Source organism: Thalassophryne amazonica, chromosome 20, assembly GCF_902500255.1.
Source record: "Thalassophryne amazonica chromosome 20, fThaAma1.1, whole genome shotgun sequence".
Lineage (NCBI taxonomy): Eukaryota > Metazoa > Chordata > Actinopteri > Batrachoidiformes > Batrachoididae > Thalassophryne > Thalassophryne amazonica.
Window position 1 is genome coordinate 69,278,785 of NC_047122.1, and position 25,754 is coordinate 69,304,538.

At 40.4% G+C, this 25,754-nt stretch overlaps 1 protein-coding gene across 1 annotated transcript in view; it reads left to right on the top strand.

The window, feature by feature from the left end:
• Positions 1-25,754, top strand: part of ssr2 (signal sequence receptor, beta) — a 65,133-nt gene that overhangs the window by 18,909 nt on the left and 20,470 nt on the right. Inside the window, exons 2-3 of the mRNA XM_034161130.1 lie at positions 16,846-17,009; positions 19,001-19,099. Coding sequence (XP_034017021.1) covers positions 16,849-17,009; positions 19,001-19,099 — 260 coding nt within the window. The 5' untranslated portion in view covers positions 16,846-16,848. The remainder of the gene's footprint in view (positions 1-16,845; positions 17,010-19,000; positions 19,100-25,754) is intronic.

Here is a 25,754-nt window from a genome sequence, read left to right on the forward strand (position 1 = left end):
AACTCTTCAAATAGACCATTCCTCTGCAGATGATCAGTTAGCAGTTTTACAACTACCCTTTCAAGAATTTTTGAGAGAAAAGGAAGGTTGGAGATTGGCCTATAATTAGCTAAGATAGCTGGGTCAAGTGATGGCTTTTAAGTAATGGTTTAATTACTGCCACCTTAAAAGCCTGTGGTACATAGCCAACTAACAAAGATAGATTGATCATATTTAAGATCGAAGCATTAAATAATGGTAGGGCTTCCTTGAGCAGCCTGGTAGGAATGGGGTCTAATAAACATGTTGATGGTTTGGATGAAGTAACTAATGAAAATAACTCAGAACAATCGGAGACAGAGTCTAACCAAATACCGGCATCACTGAAAGCAGCCAAAGATAACGATACATCTTTGGGATGTTTATGAGTAATTTTTTCTCTAATAGTCAAAATTTTGTTAGCAAAGAAAGTCATGAAGTCATTACTAGTTAAAGTTAATGGAATACTCAGCTCAATAGAGCTCTGACTCTTTGTCAGCCTGGCTACAGTGCTGAAAAGAAACCTGGGGTTGTTCTTATTTTCTTCAATTAGTGATGAGTAAAAAGATGTCCTAGCTTTACGGAGGGCTTTTTTATAGAGCAACAGACTCTTTTTCCAGGCTAAGTGAAGATCTTCTAAATTAGTGAGACGCCATTTCCTCTCCAACTTACGGGTTATCTGCTTTAAGCTACGAGTTTGCGAGTTATACCACGGAGTCAGACACTTCTGATTTAAAGCTCTCTTTTTCAGAGGAGCTACAGCATCCAAAGTTGTCTTCAATGAGGATGTAAAACTATTGACGAGATACTCTATCTCCCTTACAGAGTTAGGTAGCTACTCTGCACTGTGTTGGTATATGGCATTAGAGAACATAAAGAAGGAATCATATCCTTAAACCTAGTTACAGCGCTTTCTGAAAGACTTCTAGTGTAATGAAACTTATTCCCTACTGCTGGGTAGTCCATCAGAGTAAATGTAAATGTTATTAAGAAATGATCAGACAAAAGGGAGTTTTCAGGGAATACTTTTAAGTCTTCTATTTCCATACCATAAGTCAGAACAAGATCTAAGATATGATTAAAGTGGTGGGTGGACTCATTTACTTTTTGAGCAAAGCCAATAGAGTCTAATAATAGATTAAATGCAGTGTTGAGGCTGTCATTCTCAGCATCTGTGTGGATGTTAAAATCGCCCACTATAATTATCTTATCTGAGCTAAGCACTAAGTCAGACAAAAGGTCTGAAATTCACAGAGAAACTCACAGTAACGACCAGGTGGACGATAGATAATAACAAATAAAACTGGTTTTTGGGACTTCCAATTTGGATGGACAAGACTAAGAGTCAAGCTTTCAAATGAATTCAAGCTCTGTCTGGGTTTTTGATTAATTAATAAGCTGGAATGGAAGATTGCTGCTAATCCTCCGCCCCGGCCCGTGCTACGAGCATTCTGACAGTTAGTGTGACTCGGGGGTGTTGACTCATTTAAACTAACATATTCATGTAAGTATTGTTTGTTACAATGACATAATATTACAAATGGTGAAATAACCAAAATTATTGTTTGTGAAAGGTAATCCCATGTGATCTGGTTTCTATACTGCAGCACAAAATACCAGTATATTTGCTCACTCTCCATGGACTCCTGTTGACTCTGGTGCGAGCCTGTTGTGAAGAGACCCATCCAATATGGCTGCGATGCAGGATTATGTTGCAGCAAGTCATGAGGCATCTACATATGTAATGTCTATGGTCAAAACAACATAGAGAAACCACATGACCATGACTGCAGATGAACAATATACTACCAAAATGTAATTTTTTACACTTTTCATCACAATAAGAGACTGCATACACGAGACCCTGAAAACTTGCTAGAACAAATATTCCAAATAATCTGTGTCTGCTATGTTTAACCTGCATGGAATTAAATAAACACAAACCGAATTTCAGACATTTTATATATCTTAGTCTGGAACAAACACAACAGTGCTGTAAAGGACAATAAGCAGGGCGTTAAAGACAAACTTCACTTTCCACCAGAACAACATGAACAGGAAGCAATCGCAGCTCACAGCAATTCCCACTGAAAATAACAAATAACCTGAACTTCTGGCATGTTTACTTAAAACAAGCACAATAACAACATCTATAAACCGGCAATCCATTCACCCTATCCACCTTATTCCTGGGGGTGCAGTTATGGGTGCGACTTCCTGAGACACGGGAGTTTGTTTTCTAGAAGTTTTCATTTCCCTGAAAGATGATCTGCTCCCGTAGCATTTAAAAATGTCCTTGTGCAACTCGGGAACACATTGCGCTGTTTGGGGTTATACTCACAACCAGGCGAAGTTAAATCTGCGGCTATAACAGTGATATCTGAGCTCCTGACACCAGACTGAGTTTCCACTACGCACCGAAGGATGAGGAACCCAGAAGGATGTGGCTGAAAAAACTCAACTTGAAAAGACCGCCCAAAATGTTATACATGTGCTCTTTTCACTTTGTTGACAAAAAGCCCACAGAGGAACGTCTTACTTTGTGGTTGTGATGTGACAGACCAGCGGAGAAGCTAACGAGCACTGACAGCAGCGTCACCAGAATAACAGGTATGATTTCATGTGTCTGGAGGACAAAACAGTCATTAGCAACAACATATACTATCCTTTTCTGAAGAGTTAACATTTAAAATGTGTTTGGACTGCTGGTCTGCATGAACCTAAAAGTGCCACAATTTCAGTACAGACATTAAATGTTCAACAATACAGTATTTTAATCTTAATCTGGATTTATTATTGTAGCTGTTATTATGTACCAGGTTTTCTCTTGGTTTCTGGAGCACAGAGGTGATGCTGGTACCACTGGGAAGTCGTGGGGTTCATAGAAGGTTAATGGTGTAATTAAAGTGTTGTCATGAAAACCCTAATGAATCACTTCTTGATAATCATGTCCTGTACTGCTGACTTCAGATGAACCAGATCACATGGATCAGGATGAGGAAGTCATCTAAGACCCAAGGATGGAGGATCACACCTGTTCTAAAGGACCCACCATCACGTGTGAAATGTATCCACCAGGACCTCCACACCCTGCAGCTGACTGCATCTTGGAGAGTGATGCAGACTCCCATCTGTATGCCGGGATTCCACTCACAGGATTTGAAACACTTCAACATCAATGCTGGTTGTGCCCCAAATTCTAATAACTTTGATCAAACTAAGACAGAACTGTATCACGGCTGATTTTCACACTGATTTAAAATATCACAAACTCAGGTCAGCAGCACAGTGGGGATGTGAGTAGACATGATGTGTGAACAAGTGCTGTTGAAAAGATTGATTCGCTGATTTTAAATCGATTCTCATTTTAATTCCCACAGATTGATTCATACATCCAAAGATATATATATATATATATATATATATATATATATATATAAAATATGCAGTTGGGCTATTATGCTGTTTCTGAGGGTGTAAAAACAGTCATTTCTCTATGTTAGTTGTGGACCCACTGGTTTTGATTAAGAAGCAGGTCCACAATTTATTCATCAGCCTCTGTCAAAGACATTCAAAGATGTCAGTCATGACAACCGGGAGTCTTATCCGTTATGGGCAAGAAAAGAGAATCGTCTGCTGTTTACTTCACAGTTTTTTTTTTTTTGTTTTTTTTTTTTCTTTCGTTCCTCATAACATGCCTTTTCCGTGGGACCATGTGAAGGTTGTCTGGTGTGGACTGACTTTTTAGTCAGTCTGTGCGGCTGTGGGACAAGTTCTCTTGTAGCGTGCCACACAGCCAGCGCTGCAGACATGTGCATTTGTAGGGGAGACCGGGACCATTTGCCCTCGGAAAATTTTTAAATTTATAACTCTCTGAAACACTAGTGCCTACAATTTGATTATCAAATTTTGGGAAGTAAAGCCATACTTCTTAAATTTTGCTGCAGCCTTACTTTATAGCCAAAAGAAATGCAATGAACCAGGTACCTCTGGCGCCCTCTTTTGGCTGCCCTGGATCTATTCAGTAAAATAAAAATACTGCTCTATCATTCTGGGAGGGGGATTGGTCCATGCCATCAGTCTTATAGCCATCATTATTAACTCCCAATACTTCATTAATTTGCTGCCAAATGTCATTAGAATACGAGTATTAATATGTTGCATAACTAGACAATTAGGTAACAGCTCAAAAATGGTTTAAATAACACTAACCCAAATCAATTTTAGATGGAATTGAATCAGAATAATCGATTCTGATTCTTAAGAGTTGGAATCGAATTGATTCTTGAAAGTTGAGTCGTTAGCCAGCTCTAGTGTGAACACATGAAGGGTCTCACGGTGTGGTTGCCTCGTGAAACGATCAAAGCAACTTTGCCAAAAGGTTTTAAAGAGCATGTTGCTAATACAACCTGTGTAAGTGACTGCACAGAGACACTTTCACAAAAAGCAAAAAGCCTGGATTCAAGAAGTGATTCATACAGTCACTGTTAAGTAAATGACACAGTGAAGTATTTAGGGGCTGATTCCCCGTCTGGAATAATCAGGTTTATTTCTGATGCTTATGGGGAAAGTGGAAAATGCAGTGACGTGTACAGAACACAGATCATGTTTTTTTTTTGGGGGGGGGGGGCAATCCTGAAAAAAGTATTAAAAACACTGTTTTCTCTGTAACAATAAAAAAATAACTGAAAGTGTCTTATTTCCATGCGTCTTTATTTTCCTTCACACAGTGCTCTCTTACTGTCTGTTACACCTGGTAAGTGATGACTGTATTTTTAAGAGATTCAGATATTTGGGGCAGAGCAACAAATTCATCCACTAATGTTGGAAGCAGGTGAGGAAGATAGAAATTCTGGAGGTGTTTCATGTGTGTGTAAAGACTTTGACAAATGAAATGTCCAACTGCAGGTGTTCAGTTTGTGTCCAGATAACCAGCTGCAGACGGACACGTCACTGTCACCTGGACCTGGAGGGACGTAAAAATATGTCTTAGTTTATTTTAATGAAGGCTCATGTATTCTGTCACATTAGTTTGTACATTATAATGAACTACAGTTACCCACCTGGAGATCTGACCTGATAACTGGTCTGCATGCAAGAATAAATGGAATGTTAATAATTAACAAGCGTAGGCTCTTGCTACATATGACATTTTGCTCAACTCTTCCGGGCCGTTAAAATCAGGAACTGCAAAGACTGTTGCTGCCACAAACTGCTCAAAGAGCTCAGACTGATGAATACACACTTTGATACATGGCCACAGATTTTGAGAGTATATCAAGTATAACTGATGAATTTGGACTTGATGTTAATGAGGTGAAACCGGACATTATATTTGGAACTGAAACATGCAAATGTGACATACAAGATTGTCTTTTAAATATACCTGGTTTTACATTTTTACATAAAGATACTACTGAAATTAGAAGTGATGTAATAATACTGGTGAGAGACCACGTAGAGGTTGAGTTAAATGACATGAAAGTTAAAAATACTTTGTGGGTTTGGATGAAATGGTAAATGGACTGCATTTATATAGCGCTTTTCCATCTGCATCAGATGCTCAAAGCGCTTTACAATAATGCCTCACATTCACCCTGATGTCAGGCTGCTGCCATGCAAGGTGCCCATATACACCAGGAGCAACTAGGGGATTAAGGACCTTGCCCAAGGGCCCTTTTTGATTTTCCAATCAGGCTGGGATTTGAACTGAGGATCCTCCGGTCTCAAGTCCAACGCTTAACCACTAGACCAGGGGTGGCCAGGTTTGGTCTAATGAAAGGCTCATTAAAAGTCTGCTAACAAGTCTTTCATTGGATTCAGGTGTGTTGGAGCAGGGAGACAACTGTCAGGAAGGTGGCTCTCGAGGACCGAACTTGGCCACCCCTGCACTAGACCATCAGCTCCCCGAAAGGTGATTGTGGTAAAGCTGACCTCCTGGGTGTGGTACAGTGACAGGGCAATGCAAGTGAGGAATATAATGCAAGTTTATTAAAGGAATTTGACGCTGCTAGTAACATTTGTAAAGTTGTTTTACTGATTAATGGAGATGTTAATTTACTTAACATTGATTGGCCAAAGTGCGCTGTAAATGAAGGTGAAAACTCTCACAAAGAATTTATGACAAACTTTGTGATTTAATTTTGTGTCATAATGTATTAGAACCTCCTAGATAAAGGGAACTAATGCCCCCAATTGTTTGAATTTGGTTGTTTCTTCATCACTGATGAATGTGAAGAAGTTGAGTATTTGTCCACTTGGTAAATCTGATCATAGGATTTTCATACTTGGGTGAGCTTGTTGCATTAAGATATGATTATAACAGGGCAGACTATAAAAAAGTTGTGTAGCCTGTTTAGTAATGTTGATTGGTTTTGAACAAAAATGATGTAAATGTAGCTTGGGACTATTTTCACGAACAAATCAAAAATGGCATTAAAGAATGCGTACCTCTGGTTAAAGGACTAAGTGGTGGTAAGGTTAATCCACCCTGGTTAAATTTACCGCTCAATAGGAAAAAACTATTTGACTTGGAAAAGGTATCAGGAAACAAAAACCTATGTTAGATACCAAGAGTTTACCACCAGACTGCCTTCAGATCTCTGATGCTGGGTTTTCTGTCTGGGTCTTCTCTCATGGCCTTCTCCCGAGGTTGCCCTCAAGGCAGATGGTTGAGTTCATGGGCAACAGGGCGTGTCCACAGACCGGTGGGTTGAGCATGCCTCATGACTAAGGGCCAAATCTCTTCTGAGAACATTGCAGTTCTGCCTGGGGCTGTGAGGGCACCCAGTATTGGTCTGTCACCACTAGGAGGCACTGCATAGGTCATGTCCTGGCAGGAGAGACTTACGGACTTGGCTGTCTTTTCGCGTAGCTAGCTAGCGGTGAAAGCTGAAAGTGAGAAGTGCTAAGCACAGTGCCACATCAACACATGAGACACATTACACAACCACTGACAGACCCTTCAACCTTAATGGTCTCGTTAGTAACAATGTTGTATTAAAGGACACATTTTTCTCTCCTGAAGAAGTAAATAAGCTAAATGTAAAGATGTAAACACAGCCTGTTGAAAACAGTCTGCCAGAGGCTCAGCTTTGTGCACGGTTATAAGTGATGTCAGGAGACGCGCTCACTAAGGCCTGGTTCACACCGCAAGATAATTATGCCGATTTTGGACCTGATCTTCCCGTTCCGACAATCTTACGTACGCCCCGACTGTCGTGATGTTCTAGATAATCTTATCAGATATTCCTGCCGTGTGGTGTGTTCAGAGAGCGCCAGTCTGCTCGGAAGGATGTCGGGGCCGCTCAGAACATGTTGGATTGTCTTTGCCTGATATCTGTGTTTGTGTGTGTGTGTGTGTGTCCCCAGAGGAACAAACAGGCACGCAGCCTGTTGAATGTGACGTGTCACAAAGCGAGGTGACAGACGCACGGAGCAAAATCCAGAATCAAAACAGCTGTCCTGGTGCACCGGAAAGAAAGAAAATGAATTTCATCCATTTTGAAATGAAGCTGTAACATAACAAAATGTGGAATAAGTGGAGCGCTGTGAATACTTTCTGGATCCTCTGTATTACAAAATACCCACAATTGTGGAATGGTACTGATTTTCACTTATTTAAAATAACTGCACATCTGGCAACAGAAGACACAAGCTCTGTGTGTGTGTGTGTGTGTGTGTGTGTGTGTGTGTGTGTGTGTGTGTGTGTGTGTGTGTGTGTGTGTGTGTGTGTGTGCGCGTGCGCAGTTCAACAAGCATGTTAAAGTGCAGCATAAAAGTGTGATGCTTATAGGATCTGGAGTTTTTCCTCTTCCTGCTCTCTGCAGATTAAAAAAATATTTTTCATTAAAAGATACAATGAGGAAAATAAGTATTTGATCCCCTACGAACCAGCAAGAATTCCGTCTCTCACAGACCTGTTAATTTTTCTTTAAGAAGCCCTCTTATTCTGCACTCTTTACCTGTATTAATTGCACCTGTTTGAACTTTTTACCTGTATAAAAGACACCTGTTCACACACTCAGTCAATCACACTCCAACCTGTCCACCATAGCCAAGTCCAAAGAGCTGTCTAAGGACACCAGGGACAAAACTATAGACCTGCACAAGGCTGGGATGGACTACAGGACAACAGGCAAGCAGCTTGGTAGAAGACAACAACTGTTATGATTATTTATTAGAAAGTGGAAGAAGCACAAGATGACTGTCAGTCTCCCTCGGTCTGGGATTCCATGAAAGGTCACACTTTGTGGGGTAAGGATGATTCTGAGAAAGCTCAGAACTACACAGGAGGACCTGGTCAATGACCTGAAGAGAGCTGGGACCACAGTCACAAAGAGTACATTAGTAACACATGATGCTGTCATGGTTTAAAATCCTGCAGGGCAGCAAGGTCCCCCTGCTCAAGCCAGCACATGTCCAGGCCCGTTTGAAGTTCACCAGTGACCATCTGGATGATCCAGAGGAGGCATGGGAGAAGGTCATGTGGTCAGATGAGACCAGAATAGAGCTTTTTGGAATCAACTCCACTTACCATGTTTAGAGGATGAGAACAACCTAGGGATGCACGATAACTATCGGTGGCCATAGTTATCATCCGATAATGGCCTTTGTGATGTCACGCAGATAATTCTGATAATTAAAAAAATTTGCCGATAATAATAAAGACTCTTCATCCCCATTTCACTGTTGATCTGAGTGTTGTGCGCCTGGTATTCCTCAACCCCTCCCTTCTCTGACTGTGCTGTCGGCTATTTGTGATGTAAATTTGCTGCGCGGAGAGGTGTGTTTAGAAAACAGAGAAAATGGCATCGTCCATTTGGGCTTTCTTTACTGTGTCTCAGGAAAATATTTCATTGGCAGTTTACAATGCATGCCGGCAGAAGTTTCACGGGGAGGGAAAAAGGCGACGAGCTTTAACACAACAAATCTGATAAGTCACCTTAAATTTCGCCATCGTGGAGATTAGGGTGGTCCATAAAAATGGTCAAAATTTTTTTTTTTTAAAACTTCAAGTCTCACCCTCTAAATTTGTTGTACCTAACATAAAAACACATCATGTACAATTTCATAAAACTAATAATTTTTACTGGTAGTACACAGCCCTTAAAGATTTTGCTGGCAATAACTTTGTCATATAGTATGGTCATTTCCAGATATTTCCAAATTATTTCTGTCAGTTTAATATTGATATGTCAGGACAGAAATTATGGCAATACATTGGAAAATCAAATCTTCATATCCCATAAAATAGTTAACACTAAAACATGAATTGTGAGATGCAGTTCTTCTCGTACATGTATCATGCTCCTACAATACCTACATACTGGGGTAGCGAAGATTTTATAACAATCAAACATTGCATTTTCATTTTATTGATGAAATACTGTTTCATTATTGATAAATTTAAATAAGTCTATGCTTTATATATTTCCACATATTTTGATCTAGGTCCAAACAATAATATTCTTTATGCCTTGCAGTACTTAATGTTCAAAAATGTATGAATCAGCACAAGAACCAATTATACAGCTGTGTAACATAAGAGAACATCCTTTACATGATAATGATATTTAAGTTGCTTGCATCATGACCAAGACTTGCTGCCGTTTTAGTCAGAATATAGGTGGCACTTCTGTCTGTTGTTTTGGTCCTATCCAATGCTGCTGCAACTCCTGGTGTTACAACAGCTTTAATTTTACTGGCTTTTTGTGGCACTGGCATAACAAATTCTTCATCTGGACTTTGTGTTCTCTTCACTCTGGCTGGAGACAGTGTCAAGTAGTGAGACATTAGATGGTCCAGGCTCCTCCAGTTTCTCTTTGTATTTTGCTTCTGCAGCTTTCCTTTTTTCTGCTCTTTGTTCTTTGGCAGTTTGTATTTTATCTATGCCTGCCATGCATCCCCTTCTACCTTTCTCTCGCTGAGCAAGTAGGAACTGTCTGTCATCTTCAAACTTTATCATTGTTAGGACATCCTGATGTGCCATGTCAAACAAGTCCTCCAAAGATTCACAAAACACTGTTTCATCTTTCTTCTGCTTGTCTGTATTGCGATTCTTGGTCTTTTTCAATGTTTTCCATTTTCCGAACACCTTTTCTAACTTTGTGATCAGATGCTGCTTTGCCCTCAGTGGGATTCTAGCTCTCTCCCAAAAAGGAATTGCCATGTCTATAGAGGTCACAGCAGCATCGTGGACAGTTTTCTTCAAATCGGTGTGTTTGAAGAAAAATACCTTATTTGCCCATTTGAGGGCAATTTGTTTCCCTTTATTTCAGTCGGTGGAACCAATAAGGTATACAAATGTTCTACTGCTAGTAGCTGACATATTTTACTGAAGTTTCCAGTTAATGGTTAAGCATGTTAAGTCAGCAAGTGTCTCTTTTTACATTTATCTCATGTTAGATTCACCATCACCAAAGATCTGAAAGAAAAGAAGCTGTGAATTGAAGCAAAATTTTCAGCTTGTAGCCTAAAATAACATTTTTGAAAGTATGTTTGTGAGAAATATTTAAACCCAGGTATAGTTTTAAATTGAATATAAAATTATACTTTAGCTACACTCAGGTGGTTAACTTCTATCCTCTTTATAAGTGATGTGATTAGATACTGGATAATGGATAACCTATTGCACGGGCACTCGGGCAGTGATAATTGATATATTTACAACCTTCAGCTATGATGTGCTACCTCTAAATATTAATGTATGACAAATATTTGGCAGGCTTTCTTTTTTCCCAAAGCATCATAAAATGAAGGGGTGAGAGTAATGAATTTCCAACTTTTATTTTTTTGAACCACCCTAGTGGAGATTTATGGGCTGAGTATGAGGCTGCCTGTTCTGCTAATGCTAAAAGTACCGGAGGCAACGGTGGCAGACGTAAAGCTACAGAGCCGCTAACTATCAAGGAAACATATCAAAGAAAGCAAAAGTATGACTGAAAAGACCCAAGGGCGACAGCAATTGACGACAAAATCATACAGTTTATTACACTTGACAAGCAGCCTTTTTCAGTCGTTGAAGGCACAGGATTTTGTCAGCTAATGTGGCACGTTGAACCCCGCTATGAGATTTCAAGTCGCCGCTACTTTGCAGAGACTTGCCTATCTGCGCTATACGATGTGGTGGCCACACACAGTTACAGTCTGCTGACGAAAGATGAGTCTGACTGCAATTATTTCAGCTTCACAACAGACATTTGGATGTCAGACATGAGCCAATTGAGCACGTTAAGTATGACAGCACAATGGATTGACAAAGACTTTAAACTTCAGAAAGCTGTTCTACGCGCCCAAGATCTCCCCGGGTCCCACACGGCACAAGTAACTTGTGTGATTCGTTTGAGAAGATGTTTAAGCACTGGGATATTGCAAAAGATAAGGTACATGTTGTCCTGCGGGATAATGCTAAGAACACGATAAAAGCAATGGATCTGTGTCAACTCTCAAGTCTGGGCTACATGGCACACACACTGCAACGTGTTATATATGAAGCTGTGCTAAGTCAGAGGAGTGTGGCTGATTGTATCTCAATTGGACGAAAAATTGTTGGCCACTTTAAACATTCACAAGTTGCCACTACTGCTCTCTCAACATTACAAACCCAGCTAGGTGTTATAATCCAGCAGCTTAACTCCAATATGTATCCAAATCTTTTTGGTATGCCTTTGGCTATATGTGTCCCAAATTTCATGCTTTTATCACAAACTGAACGATTGTTTTGGTTATCTGCTTCACTATTAAGCCCACTCGACTACAACAGGATGTTCCAACAAGGTGGAATAGCACCTTTTATATGCTACAAAGTTGCATCAAAAAGAAACACTGGCTGTATATGGAGTGGTTGGAAAATTGCCAGCAGTGCTGAATTCATACCAGTGGACACTGACTGAAAATATGCTGACCATTCTTGACCCTTGTGAACAACTAACTCGGGACATTAGCAAAGCTTCACCTTCAATGGCAGATGTGATCCCAGCCATCCAAGCTTTGAAGAGACTTTTGAACAAGACTTGTTCCTCTGACCAAGGTGTAAAAACTGCAAAGAGCACCTTACTGGAGGCTGCCAGCAGAAGATTTGGTCACATTGATGAAGAGCCCTTGTATTTAATTTCCACATTGTTGGATCCAAGATATAAGAACCACTACTTCACTACTGAAGCTAAAGAAAATTCAAAGAACATGCTGTTGTAGGAATTAAAGAGCCAACAACTGTGATATTTCAGGTACTATTCTTTGTTTACTTATCCCAATTTATCTGTCAACAAATGCATTATTTAACATTGGTAATGACTTTTTACAGATGTAAGGGTGGTTGAGCCAGAAACAAAGCCTGTTGCAGGTGGAAGCAATTTTCTCCTTGAGATGTTTGCTGAAATAATAGAGGAAAACACAGATGGAGTTGGTCAGCCAGAAAAAAAAAAAACAAAAACAAATGGAAGAGCAGGTAAATATTGAAATGAAAATATTTGATCATTTGATTGACCTATACTATTCTGACATATGTTTAACTGTCAGTTACAGGCCTACATCTCTGAAGCCACACTCCCCATGCTCACTGAAAAAGCCACCATGACACTGTTGGACTACTGGAAAAAGAACAAGTACTGCTTCCCAAACCTGGCTCAGCTTGCAAGGAAATACCTGTCTGTACCTTGCACAAGCGTTGACAGTGAACGCTTGTTTTCTGCAGCTGCTAATGTGATGGACGAAAAAAGAAACTGGTTAGGATGTGAGAAGGCAGAGATGATTCTGTTTGTGAAGAAAAATCTTCCACTTATTTGCCCTGAATTGAAAAAAGAATGAACATAAGGTCAAAACATTACAACCTGTTGAGTTGTAGCAGAGGAGTAATGTGGGCACGTAAGTTTTTCTTGCCTTTCATGAACTGTTTAACTTGGATCTTTTTATGTTCTGTAACTGAATGTTGTCATTCCTGAGGGGAGACACTTAATGCACTACTTTATTATTTAATTTATAGTTAATTATAGTTTAATGTATTTTACATTTAAGGTTATATTTTGAGAAAAATATTTCATTTACTATTTTTTTATAAATCAGCAAGACCTTGTTTAGGTTGTGTTACTCCACTTGTTACATTTTTTTATGTTCTATGATTCCTAGAAGGGAAATGCTTTATTTTAACCCTGATATCTTGAATGTTTTTGTATTTGAGTGGTGCTATTTCAAAGAAGCTGGCACTTATTGCACTACCTATTTTGTAATTTTATAAGTGAAAATGTTTTTTGTTTATCACAAGATGTGGCTCCACTTGTTACAATGAAGTTTGTTAAACTAATGTAAAGTGTTCTTGGCTTAGTTCTACTGGTCTTTAAATATATGTTGTTTTTAAAACAAAATTGCACAAATGTTCTCTTTGTGAAATTTATGAGTTGCTGGTTGTCAGCATTTGAGTATTAAATTGTCATTAAATCTTAGCATTATGCTCTACACAATGGTTTTTGAGTCAGTGCTGTACTAGGATGAATATTCTCAAAATGAAAGTTAATGCTTCACACATATTTGGAAGAGTTGGTACATTTTGTACAGTTACTATTTCTAAATTAGGAGGAAATATATAAACATGTTATCAGTTTATCAGTTTCTGTTTCCCCCCAAAAAATGGGTTATCGGTTATCTGTTAAAAATTCTGTTATCGTGCATCACTAGAACAACCCCAAGAAAACCATCCCAACTGTGAAGCATAGGGGGGTGGAAACATCATACTCTGGGGGTGCTCTTCTGCAAAGGGGACAGGACGACTGCACCGTATTGAAGGGAGGATGGATGTGGTCATGTATTGCAAGATTTTGCCAAACAACCTCCTTCCCTCAGTAAGAGCATTGAAGATGGGTCATGGCTGGGTCTTCAACATGACAATGACCCCAAACACACAGCCAGAGCAACTAAGGAGGGGGTCCGTAAGAAGCATTTCAAGGTCCTGGAGTGGCCTGGCCAGTCTGCAGACCTGAACTCAATAGAAAATCTTTGGAGGGAGCTGAAACTCCAAACCTGAAAGATCTAGAGAAGATCTGTATGGAGGAGTGGACCAAAATCCCTGCTGCAGTGTGTGAAAACCTGGTGAAAACCTACAGGAAACATTTGACCTCTGTAATTGCAAACAGGCTACTGTACCAAATATTAACATTGATTTTCACAGGTGTTCAAATACTTATTTGCAGCAGTAACATACAAATAAGTTATTAAAAAAAATCATACACTGTGATTTCTGGATTTTTTTTTTTTTTTGATTGTCTCTCACAGTGGACATGCACCTAAGAGGAAAATTTCAGACCCCTCCATGATTTCTAAGTGGGAGAACTTGCAAAAACGCAGGGTGTTCAAATACTTAGTTTCCTCACTGTAGTTAGTTTAGCAGAAGAAAAAATTGAATGTTAAAAAATGAATGTAATTACTTTTATGTAAAAGTGAAAAAGTCTAATTTGTCATTATTGGTGTAACACCTCAAAAGTTGGTTTATTAATTTACAGGTGACTGTTTTCATTGAGTTTAATATCCAGTTAAAATAAGAGAACTACTGGGAAAAGAAGTTTTATTTATTTATTTTTTTCTTAGTTAAACACACTATTTTATATTGTACAACCCCTGGCAATAATGATGGAATCACCGGCCTCGGAGGATGTTCATTCAGTTGTTTAATTTTGTAGAAAAAAAGCAGACCACAGTCATGACACAAAACTAAAGTTATTTCAAATGGCAACTTTCTGGCTTTAAGAAACACTATAAGAAATCCAAAAAAAATTGTGGCAGTCATTAACGGTTACTTTTTTAGACCAAGCAGAGGGAAAAAAATATGGAATCACTCAATTCTGAGGAATAAATTATGGAATCACCCTGTAAATTTTCATCCCCAAAACTAAAACCTGCATGAAATCAGATCTGCTCGTTAGTCTGCATCTAAAAAGGAGTGATCACACCTTGGAGAGCTGTTGCACCAAGTGGACTGACATGAATCATGGCTCCAACACGAGAGATGTCAATTGAAACAAAGGAGAGGATTATCAAACTCTTAAAAGAGGGTAAATCATCACGCAATGTTGCAAAAGATGTTGGTTGTTCACAGTCAGCTGCGTCTAAACTCTGGACCAAATACAAACAACATGGGAAGATTGTTAAAGGCAAACATACTGGTAGACCAAGGAAGACATCAAAGCGTCAAGACAGAAAACTTAAAGCAATATGTCTCAAAAATCAAAAATGCACAACAAAACAAATGAGGAACGAATGGGAGGAAACTGGAGTCAACGTCTGTGACCAAACTGTAAGAAACCGCCTAAAGGAAATGGGATTTACATACAGAAAAGCTAAACGAAAGCCATCATTAACACCTAAACAGAAAAAAACAAGGTTAGAATGGGCTAAGGAAAAGCATTCATGGACTGTGGATGACTGGATGAAAGTCATATTTAGTGATGAATCTCGAATCTGCATTGGGCAAGGTGATGATGCTGGAACCTTTGGTGCTGTTCCAGTGAGATTTATAAAGATGACTGCTTGAAGAGAACATGTAAATTTCCACAGTCATTGATGATATGGGGCTGCATGTCAGGTAAAGGCACTGGGGAGATGGCTGTCATTACATCATCAATAAATGCACAAGTTTACGTTGATATTTTGGACACTTCTCTTATCGCATCAATTGAAAGGATGTTTGGGGATGATGAAATCATTTTTCAAGATGATAATGCATCTTGCCATAGAGCAAAAACTGAAAACATTTCCTGCAAAAAGACACACAGGGTCAATGTCATGGCCTGCAAATAGTCCGGATCTTAATCCAATTGAAAATCTTTGGTGGAAGTTGAAGAAAATGGTCCATGACAAGGCTCCAACCTGCAAAGCTGATCTGGCAACAGCAATCAGAGAAAGTTGGAGCCAGATTGATGAAGAGTACTGTTTGTCACTCATGCCTCAGAGACTGCAAGCTGTTAGAAAAGTCAGAGGTGGTGCAACAAAATACTAGTGATGTGTTGGAGCGTTCTTTTGTTTTTCATGATTCCATAGTTTTTTTCTACGGGAATTGAGTGATTCCATATTTTTTCCCTCTGCTTGGTCTAAAAAAGTAACCGTTCTTGATTTCTTAGTGTTTCTTAAAGCCAGAAAGTTGCCATTTAAAATTACTTTAGTTTTGTGTCATGTCTGTGATCTGCTTTTTTTCTACAAAATTAAACAACTGAATGTACATCCTCCGAGGCTGGTGATTCCATCATTTTTGCCAGGGGTTGTATCTGCTTGAGTGTCGACCAAAATTAGTTTGAACTCGTCCTTTGGAAAGTGTCCTCTATCCTGCATCCCCCCAAAAAGGGAAATACAAGAAATGGATATTTTGTGTTCAGTAATCAATCAATCAATTTCAATCAATTTTATTTATATAGCGCCAAGTCACAACAAACAGTTGCCCAAGGCGCTTTATATTGTAAGGCAAGGCCATACAATAATTACGTAAAAACCCCAACGGTCAAAACGACCCCCTGTGAGCAAGCACTTGGCGACAGTGGGAAGGAAAAACTCCCTTTTAACAGGAAGAAACCTCCAGCAGAACCAGGCTCAGGGAGGGGCAGTCTTCTGCTGGGACTGGTTGGGGCTGAGGGAGAGAACCAGGAAAAAGACATGCTGTGGAGGGGAGCAGTAATGGCGGTGTTGTCCACTTGAGCCGCTGTATGCCTGTGGTTTGTCCTCATAGTCAGATCAAAACAAAAAAGCTGCCCGTTTTGTAAGCAGGCCTGATTGAACGTCCTGCGCTTGATTTGATTTCTGTTTTTTCCAGTGTGTTGGCTGCTGACTGTGGCATTGTGTTCTTTGCAGATAATGAAGATGACGATGATGATGATCGTAGTCTTGGCCTTGCTTGGGCTCTGCTCAGCAGAGGAGGGAGCACGATTGTTGGCTTCCAAGTCCCTGCTGAACCGTTACGCTGTGGAGGGCCGGGATCTGACCCTGCAGTACAACATCTACAACGTGGGCTCCAGGTCAGGACACACGTGAGGCACAGGGTGCTCTTGTTTTCAGACCACTCACCAGCCGGCTCAGTCTGTGACAGTGCCATAACCACAGCGCCAGACTTTGCTGGCCGTACCCTGGCAGATCAGTGTTCGTTTTTGGCGGCTCGTCACAATATCAACACTGACTGACATATGCTCTTTCATTATATGGCTGCAACGCTACGCGCACTCTGATTGGCTGATTTCCGGTCTGATATTTTTCCATACTAGACCGGTTACCATGACAGTCGGTCCAAAACACATCACAGTCGTTACAAACCAGAAAGCTAAAAACACGATTAGACAAACCAAGTTGGACATGAACATACTCCACAAATATCTACAAACCAAATTCCAATGAAGTTGGGACGTTGTGTAAAATGTAAATAAAAACAATACAATGATTTTCAAATCCTCTTCAACCTATATTCAATTGAATACACCACAAAGACAAGATATTTAATGTTCAAACTGATAAACTTTATTGTTTTTGTGCAAATATTTGCTCATTTTGAAATGGATGCCTGCAACACGTTTCAAAAAAGCTGGGACAGTGGTATGTTTCCCACTGTGTTACATCACCTTTCCTTCTAACAACACTCAAGCGTTTGGGAACTGAGGACACTAATTGTTGAAGCTTTGTAGGTGGAATTCTTTCCCATTCTTGTTTGATGTACGACTTCAGTTGTTCAACAGTCCGGGGTCTCCGTTGTCGTATTTTGCGCTTCATAATGTGCCACACATTTTCAATGGACGACAGGTCTGGACTGCAGGCAGGCCAGTCTAGTACCCGCACTCTTTTACTACGAAGCCACGCTGTTGTAATAAGCAGGGACGTCCCTGAAAAAGACGTTGCTTGGATGGCAGCATGTGTTGCTCCAAAACCTGGATGTACCTTTCAGCATTGATGGTGCCATCACAGATGTGTAAGTTGTCCATGCCATGGGCATTAACACACCCCCATACCATCACAGATGCTGGCTTTTGAACTTTGCTCTGGTAACAATCTGGATGGTCTTTTTCCTCTTTTGTCCAGAGGACACAATGTCCATGATTTCCAAAAACAATTTGAAATATGGACTCAGTAGATGTATCGATGAACTGTGTTAACTGACAATGGTTTTCTGAAGTGTTCCTGAACCCACGCAGTAAGAACCTTTACACAATGATGTTGGTTTTTAATGCAGTGCTGCCTGAGGGATCGAAGATCACGAGCATTCAGTGTTGGTTTTCTGCATTGCCGCTTACGTGTAGAAAGTTCTCCAGATTCTCTGAATCTTCTGATTGTATTATGGACTGTAGATGATGGAATCCCTAAATTCCTTGCAATTGAACGTTGTGTAACATTGTTCTTAAACTGCTTTTTCCAGTGTGCATGCTGATCACAAATGGATCAGAAATGTCTGCAACTTTACAACACGGAGTCTGAAAAAGAGGAAATTGTATACCTTACCTTTGAATTAGAGGTGATGATTGTAGAAAGAAAAGCTTGTTGAGGGTCAAATTAGTCCAGAATAAAGCATAATCCAGTGACAGAGAACTTTAAAGCTGTCACGCATGTCATTGCATGACACGGAGTTACAGTTGCAGCTGCATAAATCAGGCTTTAAATTAATTAAATAAATCATCAGAAATTGTAATCGGCCACACGGGTTCATTGTATGTTGCTCTTTTTATGAGTTTTTGTTTTTGTCTCTGTTATTCTGTGCGCTGAATAAATAAATTTAATTAATTAATTCAAGTTCTAGTGCATGTGTGCACAAAAGGACTGTCTTGTGCATAATGTGAAAAATTAAGTAGGTGAAACAATGCAGTTGTTCTCATCTCCTTAATATGCACATAAAAGGGCAGTGATGGATCAAAAATCAGTCCAAGGTTCTGAACCGTCTCTATACTGCCTAACGTCAGGATCAGATTATCACTCAATCCTCTAACTGTTGCTGATCATTTTCTTATTGATGTTTGGTGTGTCTCCACAGTGCCGCCCTGGAGGTTGAGCTGTCAGATGACTCGTTTCCCCCTGAAGACTTTGGAATTGTTTCGGGAATGTTGAATGTGAAGTGGGACAGAATTGCACCGTATCCTTGAACCTGCATCTGGGCGTTGTTCCAGTTTGAAATCTGCACTGAGAAAACGCTCACTGTATGCTAATTAGCTCAAAGGACACGCCTCCACATGATGGGACAGGAAGTCCTCTGTAAAACTCACTCAGTGAGTCCTTTTGTTGTTTTCAAAGACAAAAACAGGAGCACCTGCTCATTAGCACCCCAGTGTTCAGCTGGTGGATAAATTAGATTTTCACAAAAGTGTTTTTGTTTAGTTTTTTGGTCTTCTGATCCTGGATTTGGAAAGAAAACCATCCAGCTGTGTTGCTAAGCTAACCATGCTAGCAGAAACAAAATTGCAGTCTGGACACTCTCTTATTACTGTTGATGTGTTTCGTGTCTTTGTGTACTTGTGTTTGTCAGCTTTTGTTGAGAGGATTTGGGGATTTGAACTTCATTTCCGTCCCAGGTCGGCTCTTCAGACTTTCTCGGTTCTCAGGTCTGACGGCCAGCCGCTTGGAATTCTGTGTGCAGCGTCAAATCGCTGAGCAGAAACCATGACACCAGTTTAGTGATGTCACACAGCATTCTGCACCAGCGGGCTAAAGGAGGATTTATGCTCCACTGATTTTAACACGTTCCTTTATGAAGATTCACAGGTACAGATGAAGTGCAGCACGATCATCACGACTCACAGGGCAGTGGAGCCAAAGTTCACAGGAGACGCCCTCAGGAAAAAAGGACACGGAGCCCGTGAGCAGCGGTGCAGCATTTTTCAGTTTATACGTCCAACGTTCTGACGGTTCATTTTACTGTTGAACACGTCTGTGTTCACAGTCAGTCCAAAATGTTCACATGCCATATTCAAACATTCACTCATTCACTTTCTACACCTGCTTACAGCAGCCTAGGCTCACAGGGTGCTGGAGCCTGTCCCAGCTCTGTGTGTGTGCGTGTGCGTGTGCGTGCAGTAACTATAGGAAACCTAATGCTAAAAATTTTCCATCTCACTTGTTTTCATTTCTTAAAGAATAAACTAAAAATGAACAAATAAACACTTTTGAGGGGTGGTGTGAGGGGTCACAGGTGACGCGTACGGACCGCCCTCCACAGAACGTGTGTGCATGTCGGATTAATTGCAGAGTTTGCACAAGTGTGATTTTGTGTTGTGGTGACTGTTGAAGGGTTAGGGTTAGACACAACACAAAGCCCTACAGGTGCCCACAACTGCAGAGGGAAGGGCTAAAGAACAACTTGTCCGGAAAGCCCTCACAGTATGTGGGTACCCACGATGGTCCCTGGACAAAGTGCAGAAGTCCCAGAGAACAAAGAGACCAGATAGACAGGAGACGGAGACAAGAAGAAGAGTGTCTCTCACTTATTTAGCAGGAGTAGGGGAAAAACTACAGAGGATCTTCAGACAGCACAAAATCCCAGTTTACTTTAAACCGGTTAACACCTTGAGACAGAAATTAGTTCACCCTAAGGACAGGATCCCTAGTTACAAACAGAGCAATGTAGTGTATTCTATCAGATGTCAGGAAAACTGTAACGAACACTACATAGGTGAAACGAAGCAACCTTTACACAAAAGGCTATACCAGCACCGCAGAGAGGGTGCCAGTGGACCTCAGTCTGCAGTTCATCTCCACCTTAAAGACACTAACCACACATTTGAGGACAAGGAAGTTAAAATCTTAGCCAGAGAGAAGAAATAGTTTGAGAGAGGGGTCAAGGAGGCATTCTACAACCCCTGGCAAAAATTATGGAATCACCGGCCTCGGAGGATGTTTATTCAGTTGTTTAATTTTGTAGAAAAAAAGCAGATCACAGACATGACACAAAACTAAAGTCATTTCAAATGGCAACTTTCTGGCTTTAAGAAACACTATAAGAAATCAGGAAACAAAATTGTGGCAGTCAGTAACGGTTACTTTTTTAGACCAAGCAGAGGGAAAAAAATATGGAATCACTCAATTCTGAGGAAATGGAATCATGAAAAACAAAAGAACGCTCCAATAGCTTCTCTAATGCTTGGCTCTTGCTTGCCTCTACTGGTGGTTGGCTCTCACTGCGGTATTGTATCACTTCCTGTTCCGGAGCACAGCTGTGTTTTTCTGTATCTGTTAGCTGTTTAATCTGCGCAGTTAGATTGATCTAGTTATCTAGATTACGATTTGTTTCCTAGTGTAATCTTCACGTGCCTTAACTAAAGCACTCCTTCTGCTGAATCACCTCTAAATTATTTACACATTATTCACTTTGCGTGTTTTTAGGAATCCGCTAGCTTAGCGTAGCTACTAGCTCTTAGCCGATTTAGCATGGCGGCGTCTCCTGTCTCTCCCGCACTTTTCTGCTCTGGGTGTGAAATGTTTAGTTATTCCTTGGCCTCCTTTAGCAGTAATGGTACTTGTAATAAGTGTAGCTTATTCGTAGCTTTGGAGGCCAGGCTGGGCGAATTGGAGACTCGGCTCCGCACCGTGGAAAATTCTACAGCTAGCCAGGCCCCTGTAGTCGGTGCGGACCAAGGTAGCTTAGCCGCCGTTAGTTCCCCTCTGGCAGATCCCGAGCAGCCGGGAAAGCAGGCTGACTGGGTGACTGTGAGGAGGAAGCGTAGCCCTAAACAGAAGCCCCATGTACACCGCCAACCCGTTCACATCTCTAACTGTTTTTCTCCACTCGACGACACACCCGCCGAGGATCAAACTCTGGTTATTGGCGACTCTGTTTTGAGAAATGTGAAGTTAGCGACACCAGCAACCATAGTCAGTTGTCTTCCGGGGGCGAGAGCAGGCGACATTGAAGGAAATTTGAAACTGCTGGCTAAGGCTAAGCGTAAATTTGGTAAGATTGTAATTCACGTCGGCAGTAATGACACCCGGTTACGCCAATCGGAGGTCACTAAAATTAACATTAAATCGGTGTGTAACTTTGCAAAAACAATGTCGGACTCTGTAGTTTTCTCTGGGCCCCTCCCCAGTCGGACCGGGAGTGACATGTTTAGCCGCATGTTCTCCCTGAATTGCTGGCTGTCCGAGTGGTGTCCAAAAAATGAGGTGGGCTTCATAGATAATTGGCAAAGCTTCTGGGGAAAACCTGGTCTTGTTAGGAGAGACGGCATCCATCCCACTTTGGATGGAGCAGCTCTCATTTCTAGAAATCTGGCCAATTTTCTTAAATCCTCCAAACCGTGACTATCCAGGGTTGGGACCAGGAAGCAGAGTTGTAGTCTTACACACCTCTCTGCAGCTTCTCTCCCCCTGCCATCCCCTCATTACCCCATCCCCGTAGAGACGGTGCCTGCTCCCAGACTACCAATAACCAGCAAAAATCTATTTAAGCATAAAAATTCAAAAAGAAAAAATAATATAGCACCTTCAACTGCACCACAGACTAAAACAGTTAAATGTGGTCTATTAAACATTAGGTCTCTCTCTTCTAAGTCCCTGTTGGTAAATGATATAATAATTGATCAACATATTGATTTATTCTGCCTTACAGAAACCTGGTTACAGCAGGATGAATATGTTAGTTTAAATGAGTCAACACCCCCGAGTCACACTAACTGTCAGAATGCTCGTAGCACGGGCCGGGGCGGAGGATTAGCAGCAATCTTCCATTCCAGCTTATTAATTAATCAAAAACCCAGACAGAGCTTTAATTCATTTGAAAGCTTGACTCTTAGTCTTGTCCATCCAAATTGGAAGTCCCAAAAACCAGTTTTATTTGTTATTATCTATCGTCCACCTGGTCGTTACTGTGAGTTTCTCTGTGAATTTTCAGACCTTTTGTCTGACTTAGTGCTTAGCTCAGATAAGATAATTATAGTGGGCGATTTTAACATCCACACAGATGCTGAGAATGACAGCCTCAACACTGCATTTAATCTATTATTAGACTCTATTGGCTTTGCTCAAAAAGTAAATGAGTCCACCCACCACTTTAATCATATCTTAGATCTTGTTCTGACTTATGGTATGGAAATAGAAGACTTAACAGTATTCCCTGAAAACTCCCTTCTGTCTGATCATTTCTTAATAACATTTACATTTACTCTGATGGACTACCCAGCAGTGGGGAATAAGTTTCATTACACTAGAAGTCTTTCAGAAAGCGCTGTAACTAGGTTTAAGGATATGATTCCTTCTTTATGTTCTCTAATGCCATATACCAACACAGTGCAGAGTAGCTACCTAAACTCTGTAAGTGAGATAGAGTATCTCGTCAATAGTTTTACATCCTCATTGAAGACAACTTTGGATGCTGTAGCTCCTCTAAAAAAGAGAGCTTTAAATCAGAAGTGCCTGACTCCGTGGTATAACTCACAAACTCGTAGCTTAAAGCAGATAACCCGTAAGTTGGAGAGGAAATGGCGTCTCACTAATTTAGAAGATCTTCACTTAGCCTGGAAAAAGAGTCTGTTGCTCTATAAAAAAGCCCTCCGTAAAGCTAGGACATCTTTCTACTCATCACTAATTGAAGAAAATAAGAACAACCCCAGGTTTCTTTTCAGCACTGTAGCCAGGCTGACAAAGAGTCAGAGCTCTATTGAGCTGAGTATTCCATTAACTTTAACTAGTAATGACTTCATGACTTTCTTTGCTAACAAAATTTTAACTATTAGAGAAAAAATTACTCATAACCATCCCAAAGACGTATCGTTATCTTTGGCTGCTTTCAGTGATGCCGGTATTTGGTTAGACTCTTTCTCTCCGATTGTTCTGTCTGAGTTATTTTCATTAGTTACTTCATCCAAACCATCAACATGTTTATTAGACCCCATTCCTACCAGGCTGCTCAAGGAAGCCCTACCATTATTTAATGCTTCGATCTTAAATATGATCAATCTATCTTTGTTAGTTGGCTATGTACCACAGGCTTTTAAGGTGGCAGTAATTAAACCATTACTTAAAAAGCCATCACTTGACCCAGCTATCTTAGCTAATTATAGGCCAATCTCCAACCTTCCTTTTCTCTCAGAAATTCTTGAAAGGGTTGTTGTAAAACAGCTAACTGATCATCTGCAGAGGAATGGTCTATTTGAAGAGTTTCAGTCAGGTTTTAGAATTCATCATAGTACAGAAACAGCATTAGTGAAGGTTACAAATGATCTTCTTATGGCCTCGGACAGTGTACTCATCTCTGTGCTTGTTCTGTTAGACCTCAGTGCTGCTTTTGATACTGTTGACCATAAAATTTTATTACAGAGATTAGAGCATGCCATAGGTATTAAAGGCACTGCGCTGCGGTGGTTTGAATCATATTTGTCTAATAGATTACAATTTGTTCATGTAAATGGGGAATCTTCTTCACAGACTAAAGTTAATTATGGAGTTCCACAAGGTTCTGTGCTAGGACCAATTTTATTCACTTTATACATGCTTCCCTTAGGCAGTATTATTAGACGGTATTGCTTAAATTTTCATTGTTACGCAGATGATACCCAGCTTTATCTATCCATGAAGCCAGAGGACACACACCAATTAGTTAAACTGCAGGATTGTCTTACAGACAAAGACATGAATGACCTCTAATTTCCTGCTTTTAAACTCAGATAAAACTGAAGTTATTGTACTTGGCCCCACAAATCTTAGAAACATGGTGTCTAACCAGATCCTTACTCTGGATGGCATTACCCTGACCTCTAGTAATACTGTGAGAAATCTTGGAGTCATTTTTGATCAGGATATGTCATTCAAAGCGCATATTAAACAAATATGTAGGACTGCTTTTTTGCATTTACGCAATATCTCTAAAATCAGAAAGGTCTTGTCTCAGAGTGATGCTGAAAAACTAATTCATGCATTTATTTCCTCTAGGCTGGACTATTGTAATTCATTATTATCAGGTTGTCCTAAAAGTTCCCTAAAAAGCCTTCAGTTAATTCAAAATGCTCCAGCTAGAGTACTGACGGGGACTAGAAGGAGAGAGCATATCTCACCCATATTGGCCTCTCTTCATTGGCTTCCTGTTAATTCTAGAATAGAATTTAAAATTCTTCTTCTTACTTATAAGGTTTTGAATAATCAGGTCCCATCTTATCTTAGGGACTTTGTAGTACCATATCACCCCAATAGAGCGCTTTGCTCTCAGACTGCAGGCTTACTTGTAGTTCCTAGGGTTTGTAAGAGTAGAATGGGAGGCAGAGCCTTCAGCTTTCAGGCTCCTCTCCTGTGGAACCAGCTCCCAATTCAGATCAGGGAGACAGACACCCTCTCTACTTTTAAGATTAGGCTTAAAACTTTCCTTTTTGCTAAAGCTTATAGTTAGGGCTGGATCAGGTGACCCTGAACCATCCCTTAGTTATGCTGCTATAGACGTAGACTGCTGGGGGGTTCCCATGATGCACTGTTTCTTTCTCTTTTTGCTCTGTATGCACCACTCTGCATTTAATCATTAGTGATCGATCTCTGCTTCCCTCCACAGCATGTCTTTTTCCTGGTTCTCTCCCTCAGCCCCAACCAGTCTCAGCAGAAGACTGCCCCTCCCTGAGCCTGGTTCTGCTGGAGGTTTCTTCCTGTTAAAAGGGAGTTTTTCCTTCCCACTGTAGCCAAGTGCTTGCTCACAGGGGGTCGTTTTGACCGTTGGGGTTTTACATAATTATTGTATGGCCTTGCCTTGCAATATAAAGCACCTTGGGGCAACTGTTTGTTGTGATTTGGCGCTATATAAAAAAATTGATTGATTG